The sequence below is a fragment of the Pezoporus wallicus genome, unplaced genomic scaffold, assembly GCF_028554395.1.
Source record: "Pezoporus wallicus isolate ANWC-B61680 ecotype Strahan unplaced genomic scaffold, APGP_CSIRO_Pwel_v1 contig_8673, whole genome shotgun sequence".
In the NCBI taxonomy this organism is placed as follows: domain Eukaryota; kingdom Metazoa; phylum Chordata; class Aves; order Psittaciformes; family Psittacidae; genus Pezoporus; species Pezoporus wallicus.
In genome coordinates, this window is record NW_026637196.1 from 1157657 (window position 1) to 1183988 (window position 26332).

The 26332-nt window shown below is 42.0% G+C and overlaps 1 protein-coding gene across 3 annotated transcripts in view; it reads right to left on the bottom strand.

The window, feature by feature from the left end:
* Positions 1-444: 444 nt before the first annotated feature.
* The window catches only part of LOC130596398 (cytosolic phospholipase A2 beta-like), a 51074-nt gene continuing 25186 nt past the window's right edge, over positions 445-26332 (bottom strand). For 2 of the 3 annotated variants that reach the window (XM_057403944.1, XM_057403946.1), the window contains exons 3-21: positions 25970-26042; positions 24021-24157; positions 22871-23002; positions 21270-21328; positions 19583-19625; positions 18302-18365; positions 17760-17887; positions 17528-17638; positions 16862-16899; positions 14286-14421; positions 13194-13330; positions 12708-12930; positions 12012-12129; positions 10832-10969; positions 9596-9700; positions 8821-9006; positions 5688-5854; positions 4842-5028; positions 445-2295 (exon numbers count right to left, since the gene is read on the bottom strand). In XM_057403944.1, coding sequence (XP_057259927.1) covers positions 2051-2295; positions 4842-5028; positions 5688-5854; positions 8821-9006; positions 9596-9700; positions 10832-10969; positions 12012-12129; positions 12708-12930; positions 13194-13330; positions 14286-14421; positions 16862-16899; positions 17528-17638; positions 17760-17887; positions 18302-18365; positions 19583-19625; positions 21270-21328; positions 22871-23002; positions 24021-24157; positions 25970-26042 — 2427 coding nt within the window. In that variant the 3' untranslated portion in view covers positions 445-2050. Of the gene's footprint in view, positions 2296-4841; positions 5029-5687; positions 5855-8820; positions 9007-9595; positions 9701-10831; positions 10970-12011; positions 12130-12707; positions 12931-13193; positions 13331-14285; positions 14422-16861; positions 16900-17527; positions 17639-17759; positions 17888-18301; positions 18366-19582; positions 19626-21269; positions 21329-22870; positions 23003-24020; positions 24158-25969; positions 26043-26332 lie in introns of those variants that run through there. The other variant, XM_057403947.1, reaches the window with a different exon arrangement.

The following is a 26332-nucleotide window of genomic DNA, read 5'->3' on the forward strand; positions in this document are numbered from 1 at the left end:
GTGGTCAAGCATCAACTGGCTGTGAGGCCAAGTGCTGAAGCCTGGGTGAATCAAGGTATACCAGGTCACAGGACATGGGAGCACGCAGCTTCTCCACAGTCAAGCTGGGATCAGGTTTTGTTCTGTGCAAGCAGATTGTAGGAAGAGGTTTCTTTGTAGGACCAGCCAGGGGAGCATGGAAACAGTGCACACAGCCACATGTGCATCTATCTGCATCACAGCATACTGTGTCAGAATGTACTGCTCTCCTACAGGAAGGTAACAGATCCTGCCCGTAGGATTGTCTCTCCTGAGATAGCTGCCTGCTGCCATCTCATCTTTCAACTCAAAATGGCTACTTTTCTCTTGCAGACAGTATCCAATTAGTTCTTATGGCCTGAATTCAGTTGTCCAGTTGCATTCCAGCTGTTAAGACTCCTCAGGTTCCATATAGTATTCCTTAGTAAATAAGCATTGCACAAGGAATCTTGCTGGGGCATATTCATTGACATTGCTTGCAGCAGAAGCAGCGTTTAGTAGATGCAGGGTTCAGTCAATGAAGCCTTTCATAAATGCTCTCCCTCTGAGCTTGAATACTGCCTACATATACCAAAAAGGCAGGGCTCCATTTCTCTTTCTTGGTCTAATTTTGGATTTCAACAAAACCAATTCTAGATATGAAGTAAATTTCCAACAGAGAAGAAATGTATAAGATTTTCCTTGGAGATCCCTATGAGTATGCTGTGTTTGGATTAAATAAGCCAGAAACAGGTCTAAATCCTTCAGTGCTAGGAAGTCTGGAAACTTCTTTGACTTCTGTGGAGCTGTTTTATGCTGCTCAGCATCCTTTCCTTTCAGATTCTGGAGGGCTATTAAGATGTTCCAGGCTCCTAGTTCAATGCAAAATCTCTCATTGCACTCCAAAGCAAATGAAAACCAGGTGTCATTTTTCCAAACATTTTCCTCCAGCAAAAAGGTGTGATAAAGAATTTCCTTTTCCTTATTTGTGCTCTATTTTAGTGTAGCACCTATTAAAAATACCTTGACTATGATGTTAGGGGTAGAAGACTGTAAAAGGAAAAAATCTTCTGGGTGTGAAAATACAATGGCTGTGCACTCTGTGAGTTATGTTATCCTACATTCAGTTGACATACATAAGGAGCACTAGCTTACGTTTTATTAAATTAACTGTACTTGAGTCTACGATAATTACTCCCCTTGAATTTCTGGTATCAAAAGCTTGTTTCAGGCTTTTGACATTCTGATGCATAAAGGCACTACCCACATAAATCAATATAATCACTTGTGCCTTGTGCGGAATTTTTCCTCCAGCCAATGCTCAAAAGCACTGTACTCACTCTCTGTAGGTAATGTCCTCTCTCCTTGAAATGTAACTGCCCCCCTCATGGCAGTCTGGAGCAGTGTTTCTGTGCCAAGCTCTTGCAGAGGAATGGAAAAAAGGAATAATTTCTAAATCAGCAAAGGTAATCGGCCAGACAGGATGCAATTGCTCACGTTGCAGTTTGGCCGTTGTTCACAGATAAATATGACTCTTTGGCCTGACTTCAAAGCTGAGCCCACCAATTCAGTGCAAATTCTAGTTGCTCAGCCCGTCTGAAGATCTGGACATCACTGAATGCAAATGGCCAGGACTTGCTTTGTAACCAAGCATTGAAAAGACACCGACAATAGGCTCAGGATTGAGGTGACAGGCTCTTAAGAACTATCACTATCACCACCACCATATTCTATAACATCAGGGAGATCCTGGAACATCTCTGCTAACCAGGACCCTAATCTCTTAACAAGTAAGACCACAGTGTGAAGCTCCTGTGGTCTGAAAGCTTGGGGGAAGGAGCCTAAATAAACCCTTTTGAAAGCCAGGAACTTGAACAAGGCAAGATGAGAAATGTACAGGTTTCCTCAGTTTCTTGCAAATAATGAACACTGTGATGTGTTGTAATGTGACTATGACATGTTGTAATGCGACTATGACATGTTGTAATGCGACTGTGATGTGTTGTAGTGTGACTGTTGTCGCCTTCAGTGGGGAACTGTGCAAAAACCCAGCCTAGCGGTATCCAGCTCTAGAGTAGCTGGGGAGATTCCAAGTCCTGCTGCTTCTCCTCCGTTCTACAGCACTCCGGATTGTCTGGAGGAGCAGGTCTTTGTTATTGAGGATGTTGTATGTGCTCAGGTTCACAAGCTTGTCAAAGTTTTCAGAGGAGTAGATTAGCCTAATGAGGTAATAGGGTGAGCAGTTATTATCCAGATTCACTTTGCCTTCCTCCATCTCTGAGAGAGAGCGCTTTACCCCTGCAGAGAAAGACAAAAGCTACCACTGTGAGATCAGTCTGGAGCACAAAACACATGGTATTGGAGGAGATTGATCTACTTGGCAGAACCTGACATTAAAAACAGCCTCCAGGAAAGACTGCACCCCTCCACAGCCTGGAAGAGCCATTCCTGCTCAGCTTTTCCAGCTGCTCTTCCTTGCCCCTCCTGCTAAAGCTCAGACCTGGAAATCCCTCAGCAGGGCTGGCAGGAATCATTACCTTCCCCCTTGTCCTGCCCCTGCAGACAGTCATTCCCAGACAGTCATTCCTGGGCAGCGTGCCCCTGGGTCCAGATCTTTTCCCAAACCCCATGACTCTCAGACAATCCACACACCTGGCATACATCTTGCATACTGCCAATATCCACCCCTTCTGTTAGGTCAATTTTTCACTTACAGACACCCTAATTACCTCCACCAGGGACTTCAGACTCTGATTTATGCCTCTATAAAATGTTTAGAGTTACATTTTTTCTTTGTCTCTTTGCAGTCTGAAACAAATACACCCAAATCACAAATGTATTGTGATTAACTGTCAGCAGGGCTGCAAACAGACTGCTGAGCCATTCCTTATAATGTCTACCAGAACAGCATGAAAATGACACGAATTTTGCTTGAGACGTAGCAGGTTTTAGTGTAACCTAGCAGTTTCTAGACAGTGTGATCTGAGGGTGCTGGGCACAGGCTGCTGCTAGAGGTTGCTGGATTAGAAATGTCCAAAGTTTTCTTCAGTGAGCCTCCCAATACTCAGAGACATATTGTCTGTGCTATCCACACCCAGATACAGCTGCATCTGCCTCAAGCACACAAAATCACAGTGTAATTGCAATGTGAATGGGCACTTCACAAGCTGATTCGGTTTTCTAGAGTTTAAACAGTTAAAAGCAAGATAAATAAGTACCCACATTCCACAAGGTGTCTCTCAGCCATCTAGAAATGAAAAGCTTCGCTGTTAAACTTGAAATCCACACAAGCAGCTTGCCAAGGACCTCCCTCCCCAACCACCCACATCAGTTGCAGGCTGTCAGCTTGACTGGTGAATCAGCGGCTGCTCAGACACATGCAGGTGAGCATCGCAGCTCATCAGTTTGGTCCTGGAGCGCTGAGAAGCTGCAGCAGCTGCTTTGCTCTACATAATCTCATCCATCTTTCATTCAGAGACAATGTAAAACACCCTTTTTACCTGGTAGTCACTGCTCAGTGGATGTGTCTCACTGTGTATTGCCATTTGGACCATCTCCAGCCTCTACTGAACAAGCCTAGCTCCTTTTACTGGGTACCTCCTCTGTTCATCCAGTTTCTAAATGTGATTTTATTGGTGTATCTCCTACTGCACATACTCTCTAAACACTGGTGAACTTCATAAAAGAAAATGAGCTTTACTTGACCTCCTTTCCTGTTGTTTATAACCTTCTCCAGATTTTCCCTCAGAAATACCCATTTTGCTGCGGTCCCACCCAGTACCACAGTATAATTTGGGGTAAATCTGGAAGGAGAGCCAGTGCTCTGTCTGGTGGGCTGAGTGAGGGGATGTAGAAGCTCAAAAAGCAGTGTGTGAGATACTTCAAGGTTCGTTGCTGTAAAAGCTCCAGCATGGAGGAAGGTCTCAGGTTAAGGAAGTCAGACAGCAAAAGCAGTAAGAAGATACTGCCTGATTTCTGCAGAGTATCCCATAAACTGTTGGAAAACCTAGTCTATGCTGACCCTTCTCTTGTACTAATATGGCCTTTGCTGCTTCACGCCTGCATGCAAAGACAACATCAGAAGGCAAACCCTCCTGCCCAGGGCCTGCTGGACCTCCACACAGAACCAACCCAACTGCATGGGAGAAACAACTAGTGCCCAGCCTGCTTGCCTACTGATAGGTCTTAACATAATAGGGGGAGAGTGAGGGAAGAAGCAGCTGTCAGACGTTCCCAGTCTCTTCTGGGCTGAGGAAGAATTCTCGCCTTTTTCCCCAACATCTTACCATTGCAAGTACTGCCTTCTCCAACATGCCTTGTCGCGTGAGTTGTGGCTTAAAGCCTTGTTCTGTCCTGCGTCTTACTCAACATCACTGAGCCTGCTGTGGTTTGCTAACCTGCTTCTTGAGCAGTACGTGGAGTCTTATCAGTGGAGACAGGGACCTGGCTCAGCTATCTTTGTTGCGTCATAGTTTACCAGATGAGAGATACGGTTTCACTCTGTGAATGGGGAACGTAATCCTGGTTGTGGTGGGAAGATTAACATGACTAGATTAACAGGAAGAGTTGACACCTCCTCCTCTGCCATGGTGGAAACTTACATACTTTGAGCTGAACGTAGTAACCTAAGCCTGTCTTGGCAGATGAGTGGGCATGCTCCTTCATGGCCAATGGAACAGGCAAATAGATGTGTATGGCCATGATGGGTAGGAGGCAGAATGGTCTCACTCACATGAAGGCAGTGCCCTCACTTAGAATTACTGCTACAAAGGACAACTGGGATCCATGCTCTGGAAAGACAAATGGCCTGAACTCAACTAGATAGTTTTGCTGACCGAACTTACCAGGCTCCTTGAATTCCTTAAAGGTATCATTCACCAGGGGGAAATGGATTACTATGGGTGCTCTGGGGTCCTCTGCATCCGAAAACACGTAACATTCCTTTGGGTTCATCTCTTCTTCTTTACTTATGTCCACTTTCGGGAATGGGATTTTTTGTATCTTGCAGTATTTGTAAGTCATCTCTAATTGCTGTGGAAACAGAATGTCATTGCCTTAAAGATAACACTAAGACAAGGACCAGGTTTACTGAGGTATCATAGAAATACTATGGCTGGCAACTTAACTCAGTCCCTAAAACCGCTCTCTAATGAATGTGTAGTACAAAGCAGCCATAGTATAACCTTGCATCCTGCCATCACTCATCACAAGTTGGAAGATGCTTCTTATCATCCATTAAAGTTTTTTACAGCTAGAGGGAATGACCAAAAGCCATGCTTAGAACTTGTCTTGAGGACAGACCAACAGAGATCAAGGTCATATCTCCAGCAACCAATAGTTCCTGCATTCTCTGAGGATCCTAGAAAGTATATGCTGCAATCCACTATAAAGGAAAAAGCCTAACAGTTTCTATAGTTCTAGTCTCAGGGGAAGTTTCTTTCCTCCTCCAAGATCTGGTGACTGTTTTGCTCTTGACTATATGATCAAGATTTAGAGAGCGACTTTCTTAAAAGTGTTAATAATACATAAACAGTTTTACCAGGACGGCAAGGAATCCTAGAACAGAATCATAGAATAGGCAGGGTTGGAAAGGACCTTAAGATCGTCTAGTTCTAATCCCCCTGCCATGGGCAGGGACACATTGCACTAAACCATGTCACCCCAGGCACCAAGTATGCTCCTCTTCTCACCTTGAACACATTCCCCAGTCCATAATCAAGTGAGATAATGACATCTACATTCCTCTCTGGCTTGAAAAGCCCTGCCCCACTGGTGTTGATGAAATAGCCAACATCAATCAGGCAAAGATATTTCTGCAGCGGTGTCAGGTTGTTAGGGAAAGCGTCCAGCACAGAGTCTGAAAAACATTTTTAATACAGTTAGTGGCGCATTGGTAGGAAAGGAGGATTCAGTAAATCTGTCTGTGCTAAGGGCAGCCCCTTGGTTGCCCTCAAGACCAGGCTCACCTCCCTCCATAAGGCGAGCCCACAAACGTGGCCTCAGGAGCACTCCCTCCAAACTGCACGTCTGAGCACATCTGGCCTGTTACCACACTCCCCCAGCACACTCACAGAGGCAGGCTGTGAGGCAGCCAGGCACGCAGGTGAGACACAGGCTCCGCTGGCCTCACCGCTGCTCTGGGGAGCGAGTTCTCACAGAATACAGAATCTGGCCGATTTTATTTTTTTCCCCTGAGAACTGGGAAAAACAATGAAAACAGCACAAACAGTTTCAGAGGGCAGCAACAGGTCTAACAAGCGCAGTACATCACTACAGTCTGCATTGCTCTGCTTTTGCGTTCTCTGGATTAGACTCCTATCACAGGGTAAGAAATCTGACTTCAACCTGCTTTCACCATGCTGCAAAAACATAGCACATCATGATCACAGCATCCCCTACCAACAGCTTAAAATATTGCTTGAGTTAATTAAACCTCATGTTAACACCAAAAGGAGACCAAAGGGATTATACCAACTGGTAATTTTATACCTATACTCATAAACTGCTCATAGCTGAACTTCTGTCCCTCTGCTCACAACCCCACCAGCCTGCCCTGTAGACAGCAAGTCCATTATCGTTCCCCTGTGCCATTTCTAATCCCATGGAATATGAAACATTTTGCCATGGTTTTAAATACGAAAATAGTGGTTTAAGAGTGTTCCTCAAGTTCATGGAACGAGGGAGCAAGGCCCAGAGCAGAACCCTTGAGCCTTAAATCGTTTGTGCTTAGGTATTTTAAGAAACTGTCGATCACAAAAGTACTGCAGGTAAGTTCCAGCATTTCACTCCTTTTGATCTCTCTGCCTCCTTGGTCTCTTTCATGTTGATTTAAACCATGCAGAATAGCTCTAGCTTGTTCCAGGGCCTGGAATGTTTGACAGCAGCTTGAAGTAATAACTCATCTTTTTTCCATTCCCTCCCTGTCAGGTCTTCACAAAATTATTTGCTTATTTTAGCATTCATGGTTGCTGGGAATTCACAGATTCACAGATGAGAGACATTTGCTTGCAGTCCCTCACAGAAACAGAGCATACTTTGCCCTTTTATTTGGCTTGGTGAACAGTTTTAGTTGAAATTCCATTACCCCCATTTTCTTATCACAGAGCTGGAACCGTGCAGCATTTTCTCATGGCTGGATATATGAATTAGAAGTAGACGTTTCACTGGGAAACTGCTGCTTCCATCGCACACCCAAAAAGGGCCTTTAAGTAAGTCCTGCCTCAGGAACTCCCTGGAAAGCATGAACCCTCCTGTAAATGCATTACACTAATTCCAGGCTGCAAGTTCTCAAATTTCTCACCATGAAAAAGAGGCTTTTCACATGGCATTTAAAGTCTTGTTTTAATGTGTCAGATAACCTGAGCTGCAGGGAAGCTTTAAAGCACAGCTATATTCTGGAGACTTCACCTAACATTAGACTATAATTTCTGTTCACTGAGCTGGCATCTCCTCCTGCTCCTAGAGATCCGTACTTGGCTTTAGATTGGTGTGATGCAGATAGCCAAAAGATGATACAAAATCTGCTACGTTTTCCTACTCCAGACATTCAGTTTCCCTTTTCCTACTGCAGACTTCATGCTTTTCACCTCTTTTACTTTATTTTGTAGAATATCTAACCTGAAGTAGGCTTTAGTTTCTCTATGTTCTCTTCCTCCAAATCCCGCTTGAAATATGCTTCTACCCATTTGCCTTTACAAAATTGCTTGTCAAAAAAAATGCAAGGAAAGTGATTTTTTTTTATGCATTTACTGTCAGTTTTGTCCCCCATCCACCTTCTTAAGATACTCACTTGCTCCTTCTCTCACCCACCCTTCTTATGCTACTTGCTTTCTCCTCCCACTTGTTTTCTTAGAGCAGACTCTTTAGAATATGGACTTTTTGCTTACTGAACATTTTGAAAGCACTTAGCACACTGCAGGCTCTGCCTTCACCTACAAAAAAGCTCCACCATCTCTTGCCGTTGTCAGCAAACCATGTAGCAGTGGCAGCCAGGGACAAAAACTGTTGTAACTTGCATGAAACGGGGGAGAGAAAACACAAGTTACCAAAGAGAAGGACTCAGAGGAGGCAGAGAACACACCTTGATAATGTTAATCTAGGAGGGTCCTCCCACACTGCTGCCTGCCCATGGGATAAATGGGAATGCTGGGATTGCAGGAAGGTTTCTAATGCACAAAGCCTCAGCTCTGTCACCTTGCTATCATTTCACAGATTGCTCCATAGATTTTGAGGTAAAATTGTCACGACTGTTTACTTTGCCTGCCTGCATTGCACAGGCCATAGGAAATTGCTGTTGGATTTATACATGAAATCTACACATTCTACCTGCCATTTAAACCTACGTGGCTTGAACTCGCTGTTGTTGGATCCTCGTATTTCTGTTTCTGAAGAGTTTGAGAGGTGTCTGGATGGATAAATCATCCAGCAGTAATAGCACACATATGGGCAACCACATTTGCAATCTGTCCTTTCCTTCATCTGATCCACATAATAACCTGCTAGGTGTTACCTTTGTTTCTTGACCTCAAAGGACTCTACCATTTCTGAGTCGTTTGACTACTGTACCTAAGCAGTGACAAACTTCCTGTAGAAGAGCATGCTTTGACATAAATTACAGATATCTTCAGGAGGTGAAAGAGTGACCCACGGAACAGTTCATTTTAACCTGTTACCCTTAAGAAACAGACACCATGAACATAGTTCCACCTCAGCAGATTTCCAGACCCTGAGAAAATATCTCTAAATGTGAGATTCACAAAGTATAATAAAAGAAATATCTGAGATGTTACCTGCACACTGCAGCTAACTCTTTGTTGCAGTTACCTTTCCATTCAATAAACTTTCTCTGACGGATATAATCCTTATGAAATTCTAAGCCTCTCAGGAAATTATGAGACTTTCCCAGAAGTGGACGCTTGGTCATAATGTCCTGAAACATCTCATACAGCTTCCCTGACAAGCAGGAAGGAGGCTTGATGACAGTGATGTCTTCCTCAGGGGAATGCTTTTCTGAAATAGAGAAGGGACTGTGAGAAGAAAACATCGGCAATGGGTTCTGCCAGGCACCTTCACTGGCTACTGCCCCTGTTGTCTTCCTGTGGGTCCATCCTTCAGTCCCCAGCCTTCCCTGCAGTTTGCTTGAAAACATATGCACATGACCAACCCCTTTTAAACAAAGAGCTATCTGGTTTGGTTTAAAGCAAGCACAGGGTTTGCCTTTTGCTCTTTCATATGACACAGCGGCTTTGTACTTTTGCCTACAAGTAAAAGCCACCCTTCTCATTTGCATTTCTCATTTAGTAGATCATGAGCAAATTCTAAATGAAAGACACTTGTAAATAGCATGAAGTGTGCATCTGAGTATAAAAAAAAAAAACTATAATAAAAAATTAAATAAAATAAATAAAATAAAAACATCCCATAGTGATCATACTGATACAGGTGAAAGATCCACAGTGAGGCAGCACATCATGCAGCAGTTTAGGGAGAACATGTGAGATGTTACTCACAAACAGTAGCAATAGTGTATCTTTCTTAATCCTCCCCTGAACAGGAAGCACTATCTGGTCAAAATACTGATTTCAAAACTCTGTCTTACCTATATCTACCATATCTTTGGCCCATCGTTCCCAGAATTCATTTGAATTTGAGGACCAGTACAAGCCATCCAGCAAATTCCTAGTAAAGATGTTTGTCCAAAGACCTGCAAGTCAAACCACATGGGAAAAATACTGCACCACCACATGTTAAATACTATTACAAGTATCCGTATTATTGGATACAGGCTGCATATTATTGGCTCATGTGAAGTGACCCTGTTACGACACAGACAATCCACTGTACAGTACAGAGTAACAAAATAAGAGGTACCAGCCACCCAAATGATGTTTTAGAGTTTCAACTGTGCACTTGTGGAAGAAAGCAGGCATTAAAAGTGTAGAAAAGACGTATAAGTGTAAAGCCCTCCTTAAACATATTTATTCTTTAAATTGATCTAAGACCCATTTTTTCCTTTCAGGCATGTTTTGTTTCTGTAGAGTTCATCTGGTTCAGGATCAAAATAGAATTGGCTCCATATGTAAGTCTGCTTTTGGAAAAGAAAGAGCTGTCCTTTGCCGTTAAGCCTCTTGCCAGATACTCACATGAGGTACAAACACAATCTCCAGCAGTCTTCACAGTGTAAGAAATACAGTTTCTGTCTCCACTGAATCCTTGTTTCTGGTATCAAAAGCTAAAATTCTGGCAAGGATTTAAAATCTGCCTGGGCAGATGGATTCCTCTGACTTTTCTCCTTTCCTTCACTTTTACAGGCAGAACAGCTAGTCAAAGCAGTTGTGGGAGGTTAAAAGGACTTCCTTCATCCTTATGGGCAGGGAAGATTAGCGACACCATTTTCAACCCACAAAGCTCTCATTGTTGTCGCCTTTGTGGGTTGTTCTACATGTTCATGTTCTACATGAGTTATGTTTTATTTTCAGTTCCTTCCAATTCTACCTCAGCAATGCATTGTCTAGAAATGAAGTTTAACAGTTGGTGACTGATCAGGGAAGAAAGGCTTATTATTTCCACAACTTGCCTTCTCCACCTTCTTGTTTGGTTCAGAAAATGGGAAGGGGAACCATGCTGCAACTTGCTCAGATCTGCCCAGGTTAAAAGGGAGGACAGAAGGAAAGAAGCTTTACAACAAGCAGCAGTGTACAAAAGGGATAAAAAGACCCTTGAATCAAGACCTAGTGGAGACTTGCTGTCAAGGAGTGTTGTATACAGACCAGTGGCTAGCTAGCACTGTACTTTGTACCATGTTCTGATTAAATATACTGCACTACTAGGTCACCTTCCAGATAGCAGATCCGAGATTCTGGCAGCTTCTTCACTCGCCTTCCCATGAAGAACTCACTGTCAAAGTACTCTGAAGGAATCGAGGCTCCATATTTTGGTATGGCCACCTCGTAAGGAGAGAACTCTGCCCACTCTACAAAAGAATTGATACATAGCATGTTTAATGTAATAGAAAACAAACCCTTCACCTGTGGATGAAGCTATCCATGGGCTCATTAGACGTTACTTGTCTCAGCAGCTCTGAACTGTCAGTAATTTTGTATTGCAAACTACACTGTCTAGTTTCATGCAAAACTGAGGGATAATTTGCATACAAATAGAACTAACTTTTTCACCTCAGAATGAATCTAACATTAGCTTCAAAAACTTGTATATATATTCCTATATAAAGATTCTGGGATCCCACTTGCTCTCTAAACGAAGAGCATCAAATGTACAACATGCAAGTGTGATCTAGCCTGCAAGGAATGACTGGCATTAAACCTCTACTAACCCAAACCTGTCAGCCTACATGATGTAATAGAGCAGCCTGAGGACACATCAGTGCCGAACTAGAAAGTATCACAGTGTGGCATGGCCGTGCTCTTTCCTGGCTCATGCTGTCTTGTTCATGTATTGCAGTAGAACAGTAGCTATAAACCAAACCAAATGTAAGCACTAACTGTTCTTTTTCTTTCCATTATCTGCTCATTTTAATACCTTGTGTTGAATGTTGTCTGTGTCCATTTAATGGGTGTCATATCACACCTGTTACAGCAATCATACTCCATTTTCGTACTTCCATCAGTGTAATATTTAGGGCAGTGAAAATTATGTTTCACAGCACCTCTGTAAACTAAGGAACCATCAAAACCATTTTATAGGTGTGGATCTGAGGCAGAAAAAGATCAAACGATTTGCTCACACTCACTCACAATGTCTGTGGCAAAACTAGAACTTCAGCCCAGCTCTTCAGAAATGCCCTGTTTGTGCCTGAGGATGTCATTCAGCAGATGTGCTCTTTGTAATCAACATCCAGCAGTTTGCAAAAAAGACATTTTATTAAAAGGTGATTACCAAGTCAGGGCAAGTAACAGATGTATTCCCCTTTTCTTCTACACACACACGCACAACCCCTTCCTCCAAATTCTCTTTTGTCCCTACTTGCAGTCAGAAAAAACTGTAGGAATACTTACCTCTAAATCTGAATGTACTGAACTTTTCCTCTTTCACATTGAGGACTGAATAGAAAGGCAATGGGTTTTGTCCATGCTCCAATGCTTTGCGCTGGTCTGTGAGTTTGTACTTTCTTGGCTAATCAAAGACATAAAAAAAACACAGTAAACCTCTGGAAGAGCATAAGGCAAAAAACACCAATACAATCTATCTGGACACAGATAGATTGTAAATGTTTTACAGCCCAGAGGAATCTTTGAGTCACATTTTTATAAGAGACTTCTTCCTCCATGTTCCTGCACTTTCCTTCCTGGTTGCTTTTTTGATTCCTAGTAACTTTTTCATTAACATCAAAGTGCCTTGATTGCCTGCATCCCACAGATCTTTCTTGAGACTGAGACTAATATTCACAGGAGGACAGATTACTCTAGCTCTTAAGTGTCCAACTAAAGGACTTCAAAAGACCTGATTTTTCACGGGGGGATTGCTCAGTTCTTTCTGCAAGTTTTCCTACTAGTTGCTAGCTGTTGGGTACTTTTAGCACAGAGGCATCTTCAAACCATTAGCTACTATGGAAAATCCTGGCTACAAGTTTATAGATCTCACTGGGATTCACTTTGGATTTGTTCCATACATTATGTCATGCCCTCAAAATGTAAAGCTCTATAGAACATTACTGGATATTTCCCAAACGTGTGGCAGGACCATGCACATACCCGTTCATGTAAAAACATTTCCTGAACAAGGGACCACAGAGTTGTAAAAGATGACACATGTCCTGCTTTTGCTCTTTCAGCAAGTTCCTTGTGATAATACTTCAGATGTTCTATAGACATAAGGTTGAGCTTGCATTTTGTCACTTGTTCTTTTACTGCCTTAAGTGGCCCCTCCAGAGACTTTTGTGACCAGTCAGCATGCTCATACAGGTCTGCTAGGGTCCTAAAGAACAGAAATATGGGAAAATAATCCATTTATATGGATAGTTCTGGAAAATTACTATATTGACCCAATCACTTTCATCAAAAGAGAGAACTGACAAGCGTAAACTGAAGTTATGATTTACAGTCAACAGTAATAGCTTTACCAGGGAATTACATTCACTTATTAACAATGTAAGACTTTGAAAGATGTGCATCTCTCTCGCTGTGTAGAAATGTAGTCCAAGAGTCATTCCAAATACAAATCTCATTTGCTATACACACCATGTTGAGCCAGAAGCCCCAGTGACGTAGGTAACACAATCCAACAGATTGAGCTTCTGGAGAGCTATGAGGTGGCCAAACATAGCTGACATTGCTCTGAGGCCTCCGCCTGTTGCCATAACAGCTATTACTGGGACCTGTTCAAAACATAAGTATTATCTTCAAAAAGTTACTTATTTGCCTATATGGACAAGTCTAATTACAGCTCTTTTAATTTCCTCAGGAGACTTCTTTGGAGGACAATGAAATTAAAGCAACATCCTGCCAGCCTTTACCAGTACCTTCTTTAAATTAACCTCCAGATACTCAGTGGGTTCCCTTAACCCCAAAGCTTGGATGAGTTTGCATGATTTTGAAAATGCAATGAATTTTACCTTTCCTTCCCCACCTTCTTCTTTAAAACTGGAATTGCAATGATTAATAACAGATAATGATACAATTTTATTATAAATAACAAAAACTGCAATAAGTGTAATTAAGAATGGATTTAAGTTCAGAAAAAAAATATATTAAGTAGACAAAATTATTCTTTGGACAGCACCTATTTAACAAATATTATTCCAGCAAGAAAATCATGTTCACTTAAAAATTTGCTCTGGATCTTGGCAACAAAACATTTCAGCTGGAGTTTGTTATAAAATGCTCTTTCTCCACCCTAAAGAATTTTGACTTTTTGTGAAAGTAAGTCTAAAGAAGGAACATTACAATGATTTCATAAATGTCTATGTGAGGTGAATTTCAAATACTCTTGTTTTCCTGCTTGGTTTGTGCTGACTAGGCTGTGTCTAACACAATGTGCCAACACCTCATATCTTGCTGACCCACTGCATCACACTGTTGAAGCTCTGGCTTTGAAAAGTAGTACATTATGTCCTTCAGAATTTGGCCTATTGAGAAGAATGGAGGCATGAATAGCTGAGCTGAAATTTTAGATGAATATGGGTATGCCACAATGAGAACTTCTGTTCTGCTGTCATTCACATCAATGGGGTTGTCATCAACATGCAAAAAACTACTACGAATTTTGTGGGGAGATGTGCCAACCCTAATTGAACACACCCACACCCCAAGCTTGGATTCCAACTCACAGACCTCGTGTCCATGCACATCTCTTTCCAGATGAAGCACCCTTTTCAGGGCACTGGCAACCACTCTCTTCCTTTTTAGCAGGAATTCTTGTTCTTCTCGGCATAAATCATAGCCTAAGCGCACATCTAGTTTTTCTGTGCTGAAAGAGAGGCATAGGAATGGTGTTTAGAATGCATATGGATCTATTTTCAACAACTGCAGTCAGCTAAATATCAGAAAAAAAGCATGATTCACTGTTCAGATTTAGAGACAGAAATCCACCTTCCAGTTTCAAAGAAATCATAGAATCATAGAATAGTTAGGGTTGGAAAGGACCTTAAGATCATCTAGTTCCAACCCCTCTGCCATGGGCAGGGACACCTCACACTAAACCATCTCACCCAAGGCCTCGTCCAACCTGGTCTTGAACACTGCCAGGGATGGAGCATTCACAACCTCCCCGGGCAGCCCATTCCAGTGCCTCACCACCCTAACAGGAAAGAACTTCCTCCTTATATCTAATATAAACTCCCCCTGTTTAAGTTTTAACCCGTTACCCCTTGTCCTATCACTGCAGCCCCTAATGAAGAGTCCCTCCCCAGCATCCCTATAGGCCCCCTTCAGATACTGGAAGGCTGCTATGAGGTCTCCACGCAGCCTTCTCTTCTCCAGGCTGAACAGCCCCAACTTTCTCAGCCTGTCTTCATACAGGAGGTGCTCCAGTCCCCTGATCATCCTTGTGGCTTCCTCTGGACTTGTTCCAACAGTTCCATGTCCTTTTTATGTTGAGGACACCAGAACTGCACACAATACTCCAAGTGAGGTCTCACGAGAGCAGAGTAGAGGGGCAGGATCACCTCCTTCGACTTGCTGGTCACGCTCCTTTTGATGCAGCCCAGGGTACAGTTGGCTTTCTGGGCTGGGAGTGCACACTGAAGCCGGCTCATGTTCATTTTCTCATTGACCAACACCCCCAAGTCCTTCTCCACAGGGCTGCTCTGAATCTCTTCTCTGCCCAACCTGTAGCTGTGCCTGGGATTGCTCCAACTCAGGTGTAGGACCTTGCACTTGTCATGGTTAAACCTCATGAGGTTGGCATCAGCCCACCTCACAAGCGTGTCAAGGTCCCTCTGGATGTCATTCCTTCCCTCCAGGGTATCAACCGAACCACACAGCTTGGTGTCATTGGCAAACTTGCTGAGGGCGCACTCAATCCCACTGTCCATGTCAGTGACAAAGATGTTAAACAAGACTGGTTCCAACCCCGATCCCTGAGGGACACCACTCGTTACTGGTCTCCAGCCGGACATTGAGCCATTGACCACAACTCTTTGTGTGCAGCCATCCAGCCAGTTCTTTATCCACCGAGTGGTCCACCCATCAAATTGATGTCTCTCCAATTTAGAGACAAGGATGTCATGTGGGACAGTGTCGAACGCTTTGCACAAGTCCAGGTAGATGACATCAACTGCTTTACCCCTGTCCATCAGTTCTGTAGCCCCATCATAGAAGGCCACCAAATTGGTCAGGCAGGATTTCCCCTCAGTGAAGCCATGCTGGCTGTCACCAAGCACCTTGTTGATTTTCATGTGCCTTAGCATGCCTTCCAGGAGAATCTGCTCCAAGATTTTGCCAGGCACAGAGGTGAGACTGACTGGTCTGTAATTCTACGGGTCATCCATTTTCCCCTTCTTGAAAATGGGGGTTATATTTCCCTTTTTCCAGTCATTAGGAACTTCACCTGACTGCCATGATTTCTCAAATATGATGGCCAGCGTCTTCGCAACTTCATTTGCCAGCTCCTTCAGGACCCACGGATGGATTTCATCAGGTCCCACATTCAGATTTTTAAGATGGTCTTTGCTTCTACAGGGTCTCTATTCTCTAATGTTTCAGGGCAAGTTTTACTGCCAGCTAAGGGCAGCAAATATGAAAAAAAGAAAGGCTTCTTTGTGTCTTTGTAAGCTGAATCCTTTCTATTTCTGCTTCACATAATTTCTAAGCAAAGGGTGACTTGAACCTAACAAGGTCTTTCCTGGGGATTTGTACCACAGATTTATACAGAAAAAGTACAATGAAAAATATATTCAAATAATTTCGGTTTATGTGTTGTCTGTCTCATTATTTTACAGTGCAACTTTTCATCTTCCCTAGCTTGTCCTTCTTTCTACTGATATCACCAGAGCCACAAATCTGTTTGCTTAAGAGCATCTGTGTGGTTTGAGTAATGCATGGGCTCTGAATGTTTTGCTTATTTCAAATTCCTTTTTCCCTTTGCCTTCCTGCTTCTGTGTCCCTTTTGAAGAAGCCTTCAATCTCAGTCTTCGGTTCTTTGATGTAAAGGACACTAGTGACTAAGTTCCTCACTGTTTGAAACTCTCATAGGTTGGTGGGGGTTTTCTGCATCTTGGTGTGACTCTTCTGCCCCAAGGACATTTAACTTTGATCTGTTGTGGTGACTCTTTAATGATGACTTAATTATCATAATGGTTTGCCCCTAGTCATGTGCATTCTTTGTATCCAAGTAAAGGACACTGTTCTAGAAGTCATAGTTCAAAGAGCAATAAAACCTTTGGAGAAAAAGAACCCAGTCCTCTTACCAATCATTTAGTTGGAGGTACAAATACAGTGGCACATTCTGTAAAGAAAACATTGAAAGCAGGAATGTGAATCACTGGGAAAAAGAGAAGTTTGAAATCCAGACTTTCAGTGCTACCTGGAATACCCCACCACTACCACCCTGCATAGAGTTCTTTGGAAAACTATACCGGGAAAGAGAAGGAAAGCAACTAAACACCAGTTACGATTATGACTGTACCCACAAGAACATAACAGCAGAGGGTTGGATTAGGTAATCTTTAAGGTCCTATCCAAACCATTCTGTGATCTGAATTGTTCTCCAAGGGTAAGATTCCACTCACCTAACTTTAGCCACATTAAATGTAGGTATATGGACTGAGCTAACCATCCAGGCTTGATAAAGAGCACTGGGGCTTCCCAAAGCCTTTCTAGGAGTACTGAATATTCATCTTTAACTGTGTAAGGACAGCATCTCAAACTGACCAGGATGAATTTCGAATTATAGATTTTATCGAAAGAAAATTGGTATTTCACTAGAAAACTAACCTTTTTTTTTCCAGAGAAAACTTGTATTTACACAAAATTGTCATTCAGGCTTAGGAATTTATTCTTTTCTTTAAACATTTTGGAGTTAAATACTGAGGGGTACTCTTCTCTCAAAAAAATATAAATGGCAAAGCACTTACATTTCTTACAGGAAGGGTTATTTTCACTTTATATCCAACAGGGAGAAATTTCAGTGGAACTGTTAAGGTGTCACTTAAATTGCTATCCTCATCTTCCTTATCAGAAACTTTCTACAGAGAACAGAAAACATAGGGTTTATTCACAGAATAGAAACAATTCAGTTCTTTACTGTTTTGGTGACAATGAAAAGAGCAAGCAGTATGAACAGTGGTACTGTGCAGCCTCCATTACCTGCAGCCTGATTTTCAGAACTGGCTCCCAAGCCTTCACGCAATGGAAGTAGAAAGTGTCTGTGTCCTCTGTAGTCTTCTGTATTCTCTCATGAGATTCAGGCACCGTAAGCACGAGATTTTTACCCTCTAGGGAAGAGAGGTTTTTTCAGAGAATAATACCACTGTTCAGGCAAAATAGGAACATAGTCAGCAAACTACTCTGGAGTCATTCTCTGTGGTAACTGTGTAAGATGCCACACTGGCAAGTCTCCTACAGCACAGAAACTGGTGCTCCTGCCTTTATCACAAAGCCTGGGGTGCCCCCAGAGTCAGCACTCCATCATACTTCCACCAGCAAAGTTTACTGTGTCCAGACTAGGAAAACACGCAGACATCAGTGTTACAAATAGAGGCAGTTCAGGGACTTTCACTCCATTACATTTTACTGTCTTTAGAACATCCTTAGTCATCTCTGTATCCTAAAGTGCCTCCACCTGGATCTGAATGACTACGATAGGGTTGATACGGTCATGGCCTCAGTTGACAGAGAAATCAGCATACCTTTCAAATATTTCCTGCTTTCGTTAATGTCCACTTGCACTTCCAAGCAGCAGACATCACGGGACTATAAAAAACAGGAGTGGAAAATTGTAAAGATAGGAAATGCCACATCTGCTGCAAATAATGAAACATCATGCAAATAAACACTACCTATAATGTAGAGCCAACTAAACTGGTCTCAATGCTGGAAGCAATCCAGCTGCACAAGAGTAAATTTGGAGCTTATTAACCTAGGACAGTAGCCCAGCTACACTCCTTCAGAACTAGTTTGTCCATACAGTGGTATATTGCCAGATGTTGTTATACCCATTCAAGTTATCCCAAAATCAGGATACTGTACAACACACTGTTGCCCAAACAGCTACACATATATCTGATAATTATTTAGGAAAGCTGAGGGAAAACACCTGATGATGAGTTACTGTGTAGTATGGCAGTGATTAGTTTACAAGGCATCTTCTTGCTGGTCCTGATGCAGGGAAATTGTGATTATATTCCACCCTACCCTCCACCTGAGTCATTCCAGTTCACCTTTAATAACTCATGCCAGGACAGTTTTCCAAGGCATTTCAGGAACAACTCATGCCAATCATTACAGCCCTTATGCCTCACACAGAAAATGGGGGGGGGGAGAAAAGAATATGTGTCACTTTGTCTCAGGGGTATTGAAGACTAGCATCTGGAAATCACGTGCAGTCTTGGAATGGTTGACACACAGTACTTTGTACTCCTTAGCTGCTGGGCCAGCCCAAGGACATAGGTAATGTACCCCATGCTGACTAACACTAAAGGAGGACTCTATGTTTCAATGACTATTAAATTCTTTATTAAAATTCAATTCTTTATTAAAAAACTCATTTCCCAAAAAGCTGTTATATGAGATAACTTTTCAGCCATGAGTATACTGAACAATCTACAGACTCATCCCTTTTATAACCTCTGTTTTTCCTGCTGCCATACTGTATTATGCAAAACACAAGCAGTTTTCACTTTGAACATCAACAAATGTGGGGTTCTGCAACATGAACAAACCAGAGATGGGCAAAATGTTGACATTTGTAAAACCTGAGGACTTCAAGAAACACTGCTTCTATTCTTGAATTAGGAGTGCAACAGTTAAGCCAAAATGAATTGGAATTGTTCCACATTTTTTGCTTTATAATGCATACCATCCTTTTATCTATTATTGTAGCTTCTGAAATGTCAGATGGATGGGAGAAGGAGGAGAGACTCAAACCAAAGGAGAAGTCACTCCAAGCTAAATTCATGTATGAAACTTACCACTAGGACATCATTGGTAATTATGTGCTCTGGAGGGCCAGGACTGAAAAGACAGAATCAGAAAACAAACAGAAGCTGCATGAGTATCTGTTTTGGTTTTTTTTTTTTAATAGTAGTTTTATGATCTTTCCTGCTTAAAATGTAATACAGTTACATTAGTATCACTATTTGCTTTCTAAAAGGCATAATATATGATCACCTACTAAGCATGTGAACCAAAATATAGTAACCTAACAAGAAGAAAGGCAGGAGAGCCCATAAAAATACCAATGCTTAAAACTATATGTTAAGATACAGCAGAACAAAGGTCTATGTGGAGCCATGTCCTACTATTAACAAATGAGTATATGACTCGAGGAAAGCAAAGACTACTATTAATGCACTCTGTAAATACTTATTAGGAAAGACAGTTGTGGCTGTTCCAGATTATAATTTACAACTGATTACAAATGAACAGCAAATAAGAATTAGCTCCCACTGAGCTATATGTATGACTAGAAAACACAAAGGTAAGTAATAGAAGGTCTTGTCCCAGACATTTTACCTTGTAAGACCTAGGTCAGTCACTGAATGGGTGTAGTTGTTTAATACTATGAGAATCTATAGAGTCTACTAACAGCATCTCTCATTGAGGTCAATACCCCAACTGCTACACACATTCGTAAGAGCTTTCATATATCTTAAAGGACCAATAAAGTTATGTAGTATGTAACCTTTGACTTTCTGCAAAGTCTGGGGTATTTTACCAAACATCACTTCCAGCCTTAAAACTTTTATTTCAGCTATAAAATGTATTTAAATATAAATAAGGAGGTTTGACTTCCAAGAGTGGAGAACCCCCCACATGCCTTATAACTTGAATGGTGAAGGATGTTCCTCATATCTACTCCGAATCTGCTCAGTCCAGTTTCCAAGCACTGCATCTTATTCTGTCCTTTTTATATATCTGCCTGTGACTGCATCCACATTTGCAGGAGGCGCTTACACCATCTCTTGGTGTAGTACCTCTCATAGACAAATTAAATCGATATCCCTGAGTTTGACTGTGGAAGATATTAACCAAGAACACCAGTGACTTTCTTCTGCAGCTTTTCCATGTCTAAGAATAAGAAGCCATATTTACCATGCAATTACTCAGTTTTGACTGGACTATGTTACTTTTTTGGAGTAATGCTAAGCTCAGGTACGCCAGAATGTGTAGTTTAGGGTTGTTTTTTCAACCAAACTAGTAATGGCGTTTAGAAGAGAGATGAAGTTAATGGGTTTGTACTCCTCCAGACAATGTTGATTACCACCTCAAGGGGGATGGTCTTAATTTTATTATTTGTTGTTATTCAAGTTTAACCAAATGTCCTGTGTTCAATTTCACCATAGTCTTCTAGGCATTGTTCAATTAATATTAACTTGAAGAGCACCTCTGTTAAGTTTTATATGTACCTTGTGTCCGAGTTATCACATTGTGCCAATGTTACTACATTTCCACCATCAGGATACACGTGTCGAACAGAAGGTAAATTTGTATGAAATACACTGAATGACAGAACTAGCTGGGGAACTTAAGGTAAAAAAGTTTGACACTAACTTAAGCTTGCTGCTGGGAGGAAGAGCTGGAAGAAGTTCCTCTTTCTTTGAGATATCATTACTCCCTGGCAGATCTATACCTTTTCAGCTCTGAAATTTTACTCACATTCTTTCCATCCAGAATTCCACTTCTAAACTTTCCCATTTCTTAGTACATGTCTCCCTCTAAAAGGTAAAATAAATATGAATTATTGGAGGCTAAAAGAATTTGGCAGTATAGACACACAAAAAAAAGCACTTCCATGGCTAACATCTCTGCTGCTAATGTTACCAAGAAAAGCTGTGTGTTACCTCTTTCCAAAGCCAAGACTGCAATGGAAACCACATGCAAAAGCACATAAGATCAATATTCTCCCACTGTGGGACGTGTAGAACTATACATATTTCCAAAGATAAAATCACAAGGGAAAGCTTGACTGACGCAGAAATATAATGGCTTACTGTAAACATGATGTGCATAGGAGAAAGGCATTGAATCCCAGCAACAAAATGACTAAGGCCAGTGTCATTTCCATGTACAGAGCATGGAATCCAGCAGAGATGAAGCTGGCAAGAGTAGTCTGTACTGAGGTGGTTACTGAATCATTATATTTCCCAGTGACTCACCCACTGGCTGAGAAGTGCATGGCACCAGTCTGCAGGGTAGAAGGAATATCCATGTTAACAGCTTTCAGCATTTGAAGTAGCTGTTCTTTTGGATATGGACACTTTCCTACCTGCAATGAGCATGTACCAATACCTCAGCCACAGCTCAGACAAGCCCTGGAGTTGTCACAGACCTACCCCAGCTTTGTTCTCTGGACAACTCTTTTTCATGGACTCTTTAATAGGATACCAAAGATGTTAGCAGAACAGATGAGCCTTTACTATGGGCTACAGAAATCTGAATCACCTAGAAGGAAATCCAGCAAGACCACCAATAGGAGAAGCCTGAAAGAACCATTTAATTCAGGTGCTGAGTGGATTGTCTTCATGTCTTAAGGTTGTCTTAGATTTGCCATTAAAGAGGAAGTGTCTTCTAAGCATGGCAAAAGTTGAATAAAGACAAAAGGTAAGGAAGTTATTTACTTGGACTATAAAATATAAAAATGACTTTTTACAAATGCTCTCTGTTAACATTTCTTGGCCTCACAGAGATGCTGGGCATGAAAGAGAAGCTGCTTCACTTTTTGAATCCGTGAAAAGAGATTTATGAAGTCACAAAAATTCAGCACAATTATATCTGTTTTGATGAAATACTGATAATGGTATATAAGGATATCTGTTTATGCAGACCCAAATACCACTTAACATAGAAGCCAATGTGGACAATGAGGTCTTGCCATCTCTCCCTGTGTTTTCATAGATCCATAGAATCATAGACTGGTTTGGGTTGGAAGGGACCTTAAAGCTCATCCACTTCCAACACCCTGCCATGGGCAGGGACACCTTCCACTAGAGCAAGTTTCTCCAAGCCCTGTCCAACCTGGACCTGAACACTGCCAGGGATGGGGCAGCTTCTCTGGGCAAGTGTAGTGTGTAAGTGCCTCACCACCCTCACAGTGAAGAATTTCTTCCTAATGCCTAATCTAAATCTTCCTTCTTTCAGTTTAAAGCCTTTCCCCCTTTTTCTATCACCACTTGCTCTTATAAAAAGTCCCTCTCCAGTATTTCTACAGGCCCCTTTAAGGTACTGGAAGGCTGCTGTAAAGTCTCCTGAATCCTTACCTCTGGTTTCAAAGCAAATGTCTCACGGATTGTCTCCCCTGGTCTGATTCTAGCAACATTAAAAAGAACTGTGAACTGCATGTCATCTTTGGTGAGTGGATCTTCATCACACACTGCCAGTTCTAAGATGTTCTGGGAGTAGAAAAAAAACAAATAAGAACTCTTATTGAGCTGTTATCACACAGAAATAAAAAGGGGTTATAGACTTTTGCAGCTGCTTGGCTAGCACAATAGTAAGAATAAAGAAACATGCTTTCATTCAGGAGTTTGCTAATGGGAAACACCATCACTAAACCCAGTCTTGGGAAACATATGAAATCAAAAACAACTACTTGTAACAGAGAGGTCCCACTGTTCTGAGACAGAAAAGATATCAGTGCTCTGCACCATACTGATAACCTGCCCAAAGAACACACCGCCAAAGTTCTTTTAACTACACAGGTTAGGGTAGGATTAAATTTGCTAATTCACAGCTACTCCTCTACTCTTTCCTTACAGCCAGTGAAGGGAAAGCTCTTTCTAAATTAGCCCAAAATAGCCCAGATCATAGAATCACAGAATCATAGAATAGTTAGGGTTGGAAAGGACCTTAAGATAATCTAGTTCCAATCCCCCTGCATGGGCAGGGACACCTCACACTAAACCATCTTACCCAAGGCCTCGTCCAACCTGGTCTTGAGCACTGCCAGGGGTGGAGCATTCACAACCTCCCCGGGCAGCCCATTCCAGTGCCTCACCACCCTCACAGGAAAGAATTTCCTCCTTATATCCAATCTAAACTTCCCCTGTTTCAGTTTTAACCCATTACCCCTTGTCCTGTCACTACAGTCCCTAATGAAGAGTCCCTCCCCAGCATCCCTATAGGCCCCCTTCAGATACTGGAAGGCTGCTATGAGGTCTCCACGCAGCCTTCTCTTCTCCAGGCTGAACAGCCCCAACTTCCTCAGCCTGTCTTCATACGGGAGGTGTTCCAGTCCCCTGATCATCCTTGTGGCCTCTTCTGGACTCGTTCCAACAGTTCTGTGTCCTAACCAATCAGCTGCAAATTCTATTACACAAGCATTTTCTTAAGTTAATTAGCACAGTTGATTGACAGAGTGTCAACTAACAATTCTCACCTATGCAAAATAGTGACATATTTATTTACTACCTCAACTTCTCTCTGGATCCTAAAGTAGAAAGTCTCATTCCAGATAGGGTTGTCAGAATTCTTGATGGTTTTGGTCTGAAGCTTTCGATTTGAAGCAGACGGCAGCCACAAGCGCACATAGCAGTCTGATGCAGTCACTGCAGCAGAGAAACATTAAAAACCTGATGCCAATGTTATAGATAAAAAGCAGGGCAAGGCCATGATTCTGGAGGCTAACAAATATTACTACTTTTTTTTTCATAAATAGACCATCAGTTGGAAGCAACCAAGGAAAACCCTCTAATTCCTGGGTAAATAACTACAAGTTGCAAATGTACACATGCACCCAAAGTACACTAAGAGCCATGTTTCCCATGTCAAGAGAAAGAGGTAAGAAAGACCCCACTGACCATTCATCGGGCAACATTCCTTGTGATTCCAGTCAATGATGTTAAAAACGTTTAACTAAAACTAGAGCTAGCACCAAAAAGGGCTGTTAGGATAATTACAGGAAAAGAATGCGTATTATGGAGAAGATCAGGAAGACTGTTGCTCAATCCAGCCATGCAAAAAGGACACAATGGCTGTCTAGAAGGGTTAGGTACTAGGGAAGATCTGTTGCAGCTGAAGGCTGGTGTGGACCCAAGAACATGAGGGCATAAGCAACTTGGAAATCCTCATCTCACTTCCAGCCTACATCTACTCCTTATGGTTAGTGCAGTCAGTCCCTCGAGCAGCCATCCTTTGGGAAAAGCCAGGTTGGGAAAGCACATTTACTTTGTGAAGCTTGACAACGGTGTGAAAGGAAATCTCCAAGGTGTTGTCTTTCAGAGCTGGAGTCTGGACTCGACTGATGGTGTGTACTGCATCCCAAGATGCCTAAATACTTCAGACTGGTATCAAGCAGTGAATAACATTGCCCCGCAAGGTTTTGGCAGGAAAATGGAACTGTCCCTTCAATAGAGTAGATAGAAGAGATCATTGAAACTCAGAAATACAGGCCTTGTCATACTACCACCTTTCTAGTGTCCACCTCTGGATGTTGCTACATGGCATTTGCCACAGGAGTACAGGAAGCACTTCATCAGGCAGTTACTCAACTCCCTGTGGTCTCCCTTGCATTCAGGCTTGGCCAAGGTTGTGCTTGGCCCTGCACAGTGAGATGCGAAGGGTCTCAGCTGTAAAGTAACACTTTTTTTGTTGAACATGTCATTTTTCACTAGAGGAATACACACACCAGAGGTTTTAAGAGTGCAAGAAAGAGCAATTCAAGGTCTTTGTCCTGGCTGAGTAACCCATAGGAGACCTGAGCAAAACTGGCAGCTGAATGGCTGTTCTATAGTACACCTTAGGAGACACAGGAGGCTGTGAGGGATAATGAGTTAAAGAAAGTTGAACACAAAGGTACACAAAAAAGTCTGGTTTGCCTGCATGCTCAGGAACATGCTTAGGGCTGGATCTGAAGATTCAGAAACTATCAATATAATTTAACATGACTGGTTATCTGAGATCAGCAAATACCCTGAATGATACTGTACTTCAGAAAGCTTGAAATTCTCTAGTTTACCTTCGATTATTGTGTGTAATTGATATATTGCTATAAAAGGTCCCTAAATACATGCCTTATGTGGCAAAATTCCAGTCCATTATAGGATTTATATCAATCATGAACATCAAAACCAAACAACTTCAAGCAGATTTACTAATTGCAGTATCCTCATAAGGCCTACCTTCCCTTGTTGTCCCAGAAATTCATCTGGGAGGCTTCATTTTTACCAGTTCCCCAAGGTGCCACTAGATATGTCCTCCAGCCTAATGACACCTCAGGCATTTAATCTAATTATAGCCCTGGCAGTAGTACTTCTGTTGTTGTGCTTTATGTAAGTTGCTTTTATACCTTCAAGCTCAGGAACATTTCTCACTGCATAAACTCTGGAGGTGACTAAAAGTACAATCAAAGCACAACTCACACAGGTCTCTTGATTTGATGTTCTTAGCTTGAATGATTCTTACAGAAAGCATGTGGATGGGGCAGAACTTCATCTGCAGAGAAAACAAATGCAATTAGATTTACCAGCTCGGAATACAAAAACAATACGCAATCACCCTATTTTCATACAACCTGAAGTATGGATAGCCATAGTGATGGGTGTATTGCCAATCTGTTGAAAGTCCTGTGCCACAGGAAGGTCAAAATTGAGCCTTTGGAAGACAATACGAGGTACAGCACTGACACTAGATGAGGACGTGGTAGTTATCAAAATGCTCTAAAAACTTCTGACTTTATATCCCAACTAGGTTTTTATAACACTGGTAAGTAGGCCAAGCTCACC